This window comes from Saimiri boliviensis, chromosome 8 (genome assembly GCF_048565385.1).
Source record: "Saimiri boliviensis isolate mSaiBol1 chromosome 8, mSaiBol1.pri, whole genome shotgun sequence".
NCBI classification, from domain to species: Eukaryota; Metazoa; Chordata; class Mammalia; order Primates; family Cebidae; genus Saimiri; species Saimiri boliviensis.
In genome coordinates this window covers 13,123,410-13,131,284 of record NC_133456.1, presented here as the reverse complement: position 1 = coordinate 13,131,284, position 7,875 = coordinate 13,123,410, and the positions used below count along the sequence as shown (strand labels likewise).

Below are 7,875 nucleotides of genomic sequence, written 5' to 3'. Positions count from 1 at the left end.
GGTAGTAACAGGGAGGGTGCCAGATGACCTTTGGAGTAGGAAATAGTTAACATTGGGTGAGGCAGCCTGCCTTCTGCTGAGGACCCTCTCAGAAAGAGGCACAGCTGATAGTTGAGATCTGAACCACACACTACACGATAAATGTAGTTCTTTCCATTCATTAATATTTTAACCTTTAATAGTATTCTATAGGTTCCTTGTCCTTTAATAAGATTTTAGCTGGGGCCAGGTGAGGCGGCTCACGCCTGTAATCCCAGCACTTTGGGGGGCCGAGGTAGATGGATCATCTGAAGTCAGGAGTTCGAGACAGCGTGACCGAAATCCTGTCTCCAGAAAAATACAAAAATCAGCCAGGCACGGTGGCTCATGCCTATAATCACAGCACTTTGGGAGGCCCAGGCAGGTGGATCACTGAGGCCAGGAGTTTGAGACCAGCCTGGCTAATATGGAGAAACCCTGTCTCTGCTAAAAATACAAAAATTAGCCTGGTGTTGTGGCAGGTGCCTGTAATCCCAGCTACTCAGGAGGCTGAGGCAGAGAGTCGTTTTGGACCTGGGAGGTGGAGGTTACAGTGAGCCGAGATCACACCACTACACTCCAGCCTGGGTGACAGAGTGAGACTCTGTCTCAAAAAAAGAAGAAAAAACAAATACAAAAATCAGCAGGACACTGTGGCATGCACCTGTAATTCCAGCTACTCAAGAGGCTGAGGCACAAGAATCGCTTGAACCTGGGAGGGAGAAGAAGTTGCAGTAAACTGAGATTGTGCCACTGCACTCCAGCCTGGGCAACGGAGCAAGACTCCATTAAAAAAAAAAAAAAAAAAAAAAAAAAAGATTGAGGGGAAGAGAAAGGAGGCTATCATTTTTTCATTTTTACATTTCTGTATTATTTTCAAGCAGATTTTTAAAGTTTTGCAAAAAAAGTTACTCTTGAAATAACTGTTTGACAAAGTAGCAAACATAAGAAGCCACGCTCTAAGCCCAGCACTTTGGGAGGCCGAGGTGGGTGGAGACCAGCCTGACCAACATGGTGACACCCATCTCTCCTAAAAATACAAAAATTAGCCAGGCATGGCATGCATCTGTAATACCAGCTATTCAGGAGGCTGAGGCAGGAGAATTGCTTGAACCCAGGAGGCAGAGGGTGCAGCGAGCCAAGATCATACTGTTACACTCCATCCTGGGCGACAAAGCAAGACTCTGTCGCAAAAAAAAATCCTCATTCTGATTGCCAGGAGAATTTCACAAAGCCCCTAGCTCAGTGAATCCAGAGCACAGCCCTCTGGAAAAATGCCCTGAAGATAATAAGCAGAATAGAGCACAGGCTCCCATCTCTTGCCTGGATCACTACACGTTTTTTTTGTTTTTGTTTTTGTTTTTTGGGAAAGGAGTTTCGCTCTTGTTGACGATCTCTTGACCTCGTGATCCACCCACCTCGGCCTCCCAAAGTGCTGGGATTACAGGCGTGAGCCACCGCGCCCAGCCCCTCTGTGTCTTGTCTTGTGTTGTTTATTTCCACAATTTCTTTTTTTTTTTTTTTTTTTTTTTTTTGAGACGGAGTTTCGCTCTTGTTACCCAGGCTGGAGTGCAATGGCGCGATCTCGGCTCACCGCAACCTCCGCCTCCTGGGTTCAGGCAATTCTCCTGCCTCAGCCTCCTGAGTAGCTGGGATTACAGGCACGTGCCACCATGCCCAGCTAATTTTTTTGTATTTTTAGTAGAGACGGGGTTTCACCATGTTGACCAGGATGGTCTCGATCTCTCGACCTTGTGATCCACCCGCCTCGGCCTCCCAAAGTGCTGGGATTACAGGCTTGAGCCACCGCGCCCGGCCTATTTCCACAATTTCTTTCTTTCTTTCTTTCTTTCTTTCTTTCTTTCTTTTTTTGAGATGGAGTTTCGCTCTTATTACCCAGGCTGGAGTGCAATGGCACGATCTCGGCTCACCGCAACCTCCGCCTCCTGGGTTCAGGCAATTCTCCTGCCTCAGCCTCCTGAGTAGCTGGGATAACAGGCACGTGTCGCCATGCCCAGCTAATTTTTTTGTATTTTTTTTTTTTTTTAGTAGAGACTGGGTTTCACCATGTTGACCAGGATGGTCTCGAACTCTTGACCTCGTGATCCACCCGCCTTGGCCTCCCAAAGTGCTGGGATTACAGGCTTGAGCCACCGCGCCCAGCCGGATCACTACACTTTTAGAAAAGATAAATTCAATGATCCTAGCACTTGCCTCTTCCTATACCTAAGATACTGTCTGACAGGATTAATGATTATGCTTCTGTAACCTATAACCAGGTGTACTGTCACACCCAAACCTTGATGAGATTTTCCTCTAATGTAACTTCTGAGCAGATGGAGTGCCGCCACCACCAGCGTATAAGCTGTGTGGGAAACACTGTTTTGGAGCAGTCTAGCAGAAACTCCCTGAAAGGCTCTTGGGTTGCAGTTCTCATAAGACTTCTGAATAGAACTAACTTTAAATATTTAAAAGCCTGATTTTTCTTTAGTTAACATAACAAAGCATACCTCAGAATTCTTTTTCCTCTTGCAGATACACATTATTCCTTTTGCTTCCATATTTGTTATCTTTCCAAACACTACTTTTTTTTTCCTTTTTTCTTTCTTGCTTTTTCCTTTTTTTTTTTTTTTTTTTTTTGAGACAGGTCTCACTTTGTCCTCCTCCAGGCTGGAGTGCAGTGACTCAATCTCAGATCACTGCAGCCTTGACCTCCTGGACTCAAGCAATTCAGACTCTGAAGTAACTGGGACTATAGGTATATGCCACCACGCCCAGCTAACTTTTTGTATTTTTAGTAGAGATGTGGTTTTGCCATGTTGGCCAGGCTGGTCTCAAACTCCTGGCCTGAAGCCATCTGCCTGCCTTAGCCTCCCAAAGTGCTAGAATTACAGGGGTGAGCCACCACGTCTTACTAAAAAACTACTCTTGTAATTAAAATAAAACTATCTTTATAAAAATCAGGCCAGACACCATGACCACAGGCTCACACCACCACACCTGGATAATTTTTTATTTATTTTTTATTTTTTTTATTTTATTTTATTTCATTTTTTTTTGAGACGGAGTTTCGCTCTTGTTACCCAGGCTGGAGTGCAATGGCGCGATCTCGGCTCACCGCAACCTCCGCCTCCTGGGTTCAGGCAATTCTCCTGCCTCAGCCTCCTGAGTAGCTGGGATTACAGGCACACACCACCATGCCCAGCTAATTTTTTGTCTTTTTAGTAGAGACGGGGTTTCACCATGTGATTAGAGGCTGGATAATTTTTTTAAAAATTTTTTGTAGGGCCGGGCGTGATGGCTCAAGCTTGTAATCCCAGCACTTTGGGAGGCCGAGGCGGGTGGATCACAAGGTCAAGAAATCGAGACCATCCTGGTCAACACGGTGAAACCTTGTCTCTACTAAAAATACAAAAAATTAGCTGGGCATGGTGGCACATGCCTGTAATCCCAGCTACTCGGTAGGCTGAGGCAGGAGAATTGCCTGAACCCAGGAGGAGGAGGTTGCGGTGAGCCGAGATTGCGCCATTGCACTCCAGCCTGGGTAACAAGAGCGAAACTCCGTTTCAAAAAAAAAAAAAAAAAAAAATTTGTAGAGACAGGGGTCTCACTACGTTGCCGAGGCTGATCTTGAACTCCTGGGCTCAAGTGATCCTCTTGCCCCAGCCTCCCAAAGTGCTGGGATTGCAGGCGTGAGCCACCATGCCAGGCTGACTTCATTTCTTATAAAGGGTTACAAACCTGCAGGCTGGGAATCAGGCCTCTAGTCAAAACCAGAGACGGGCCCTTCAAAAAAGGAGGGATTGGGGCAGGAGCTTTATTTAGAATGGCTTGGCTAAACGTACATATTCAGCCAGGCACAATGGCTCACACCTCGCAGCACTTTGGAAGGCCAAGGCAGGCCGATCTCGAGATCAGGAGATTGAGAACATTCTGGCTAACATGGTGAAACCCTATCTCTACTAAAAATACAAAAAATTAGCCAGGCATAGTGCACAAGCCTGTAATCTCAGCTACTCAGGAGGCTGAGGCAGGAGAATTGCTTAAACGTGGGAGGCAGAGGTTCAGTGAGCCAAGATTGTGCCACTGCACTCCAGCCTGGGCGATAGAACAAGACTTCGTTTCAAATAAAAATTAAAAAAAAAAAAAAACATATTCAACAGGTTACAGGAGGAGCTATGGATACTTATGAAGGGGGTCCTAATGCAAGTATACTGAATAAACATGTGTGTTGCATATGACCCATGTTCACTTTGGGGTGGAGATTAAACATTTAAATGCATTGCAATTAGCCCCATATGTCAAAATGTCAAGCAGGGATACAAAAGCACTCAGTGCACAGGCTGCATAAACCAGCTAAAGCCAATCCCTGGTCAGTGGTCTCTTATCAGGAAAAAGTCATCAAAATCAGTCTCTTGTCCAATCAAAGCTATAGTTACGGCTTGTGGAACAGGGATTGGGGTCAGTGTTTGGTGATGGATGAACTGCACTGTTTCCATATTGTTTATCTCAAGTCCAGTGCTTGGTTAGCTGCTGGAGAAAAAGAAAACCCTTGCAGTAGTTAGAACATAGTTTATTCTTTAAGTGTCAGGGTAAAGGACTTAACTCTTACCTGGCATGGCCTAGGTCTTGTTTATGCTTTGGTATCTTATTGCTACAAAGAGTTCATTCACTAAGTCTTGTGATCTCTATTTCTTTTTTTTCTTTCTTTCTTTTTTAAGACAGAGTCTAATTCTGTCACTCAGGCTAGAGTACAGTGACAGGATCTCGGCTCACTGCAACCTCCACTTCCCCGGCTCAAGTGATCCTTCTACCTCAGGCTCCTGAGTAGCTGGGACCACAGGTGCACACCATCACACCCGGCTAACTTAACTTTTATATTTTTTGTAGAGACAGGATTTCACCATGTGGCCCAGGATGGTCTCAAACTCCAGGCTCAAGTGATCCTCCTGCCTCAGCCTCCCAAAGTGCTGGGACTATAGGCATGAGCCACCGCACCTGAACATGATCTCTCTTTATGTTTTTTTTTTTGTTTTTTTTTTTTTTTTTTTAAGACAGAGTCTTGCTCTGTTGCCAGGCTGGAGTACAGTGGTGCAATCTCCACTCACTGCAACCTCCGCCTCCTGGGTTCAAGTGATTCTCCTGCCTCAGCCTCCCAAGTAGCTGGGACTACAGGCACATGTCACGATGCCCAGCTAATTTTTGTAGTTTTAATAGAGACAGGTTTCACCATGTTGGCCAGGATGGTCTCGATCTCTTGACCTCATGGTCCACCCGCCTTGGCCTCCCAACATGTTGGGATTACACGTGTGAGTCACCATGCCTGGCTTTTTTTTTTTTTTTTTTTTTTGAGATGAAGTTTCACTATTGTTGCACAGGCTGGAGTGCAAAGGTATGATCTCAGCTTACCACAACCTCTGCCTCCCAGGTTCAAGTGATTCTCCTGCCTCAGCCTCCAAAGTAGCTGAGATTACAGGCATGCACCACCACACCTGGATAATTTTGCATTTTCAGTAGACACAGCATTTTCCATGTTGGTCAGGTTGATCTCGAACTCCTGACTTCAGGTGATCCACCCGCCTCAGCCTTGAAAGTCCTGGGATTACAGGTTTAAGCCACCATGCCTGGCCTCTTTTTTATTTTATTTATTTACTTATTTTTGTGAAAGTCTGACTCTCCGTCACTCAGGCTGGAATGTAGTGGCGTGATCATGACTCACTGCAACTTTGACCTTCCTGAGATCAGGTGATCCTCCCACCTCAGCCTCCCAGGTAGCTGGGGCTAAAGGTGCACACCACTATGCTTAGTTAATTTTTTTTTTTTTTTTTTTTTTTTGTAGAGATGGAGTTTTGCCATGTTGCCCAGGCTGGTCTCAAACTCCTCAAGCAATCCATCTGCCTCAGCCTCTCAAAGTGCTGGGGTTACAGGCGTAAGCCACCACATCTGGCCATAAAATATTTTTTCCATCCTTTTACTTCCAGTGTTTTTGTGTCCTTGTATCTGAAGTGAGTCTCTTGTAGACAACATATAGATTAACCTTTTTAAAAAACCAATCTGAAAATTGTTTTTTAAATAGGAGAGTTTAATCTATTTACATTTAATGAGATTACTACTGACAAGTGATTTGCTTCTGCTGTTTAGCTTTTCTGTATATCTTATACTTTGTTATTCCTCCATTACTGCCTTTTTTTTCTTTTTTGGTGTTTGATTTTTGAAGCATCCCATTATAACATTTTGATTACCTTTTTTTTTTTTTTTTTTTTGGCTGTTGTCCTAGGTTTATTGAAAATAATACAGCATTGCAGAAAAGATTCAAACAGGTCCCTAAGGCATTTTGAAATTCATCCCAATTATAGGCTGAATGATCTGCAGGTTGGACAGACTGCCAAAATCCAAAAGCTTCAGCGTTTCCTTAGTGTCAGGATCTACTTCAATGATCTCCCGATCCAGGGCTGAGACCTCAGGAACGCAATTGTCTTTCCTTTCTCTCTCCTCCTTCTGCAGCTTGATGGAGATACCTCTTACTGGGCCTCTCTGAATCTGCTTCATCAGATGCGTGACATAGTCTGCCATCTTGTTGCAGAGCTTCTTGCTAGGGATAATGGTGACCTCCTCACACATACGCTTGTTCGTATGGAAGTTGTTGCCCAGGCGCGTGTAGTACTTTTCCATGATGACCCAGGCCGCCTTCTTCACAGTTTTGGTGCGATTGTGGCCCATGCTGGCGGGTCCTCAGTGACTTTTTTTTTTTTTTTTTTTTTTTTTTTGGAGATAGAGTCTTTCTCTGTCACTCAGGCTGGAGTGTAGTGGCTCGATCTTGGCTCATTGCAGTCTCTGCCTCCTGGGTTCAAGAGATTCGCCTGCCTCAACTTCCTGAGTAGCTGGGACTACAGGAGCACATCGCCACACTGGCTCATTTTTGTGTTTTTAGTAGAGATGGGGTTTTACACTGTTGACCAGGCTGGTTTCAAACTCCTGACCTCAAGTGATCCACACACTTCAGCCTCCCAAAGTGCTGAGATTACAGGTGTGAGCTGCGGCGCGTGGCCTCAGTTATCAAGTTCCCTGTTGCTTTATTCTTTCTGCCTGCTCCAATCTGCTGCTGACTTTCCTCTAGTGAAATTTTCATTTCAGTTACTATATTTTCAGATTCAAAATTTCTGTTTGGTCCCTTTATAATTATTCCTTTATTAATATTCTTTTTGTTAAGACATAATTTTCCTAATTTCCTTTAGTTCTTTGTCCATGGCTTCCCTTAGTTCGTTGAACATATTAAGACAGCTGATTTATTGTTTTTGATTAATAATCCAATGCCTGGGCTTTCTGATGGATACTTGCTGTCAAAATCTTTTTCAGCCAGCTGCACTGGCTTATGCCTATAATCCCAGAACTTTGGGAGGCCGAAGTGAGTCACTTGAATCCAGGAGTTTGAGATCAGCATGGACAACACAATAAGATCCTGTTTTTTTTTTTTTTTTGAGACAGAGTCTCACTCTATCACCCAGGCTGTAGTGCAGTGGCTCAGTCTCAGCTCACTGTAACCTCTGCCTCCCAGGTTCAAGTGATTCTCTTGCCTCTGTCAGCCTCCCAAGTAGCTGGAATTACAGGCACATGCCACCACTCCTGGCTAATTTTTGTTTTTCTTTTTAGTAGAGATTGACCTCTTAAAAAAAAATTCTTCTGGGCCGGGCGCGGTGGCTCATGCCTATAATCCCAGCACTTTGAGAGGCCGAGGCGGGTGGATCACGAGGTCAAGAGATCGAGACCATCCTGGTCAACATGGTGAAACCCCATCTCTACCAAAAATACAAAAAAATTAGCTGGGCGTGGTGGTGCGTGCCTGTAATCCCAGCTACT

General features: G+C 44.7%; 1 protein-coding gene across 1 annotated transcript; it reads right to left on the bottom strand.

The window, feature by feature from the left end:
* Positions 1-6,342: 6,342 nt before the first annotated feature.
* LOC120367197 (small ribosomal subunit protein eS17-like) lies at positions 6,343-6,738 on the bottom strand. The gene has a single exon (XM_039477590.2). It carries the CDS (start codon positions 6,736-6,738, stop codon positions 6,343-6,345), a length of 396 nt encoding a protein of 131 aa, XP_039333524.1.
* Positions 6,739-7,875: the final 1,137 nt, after the last annotated feature.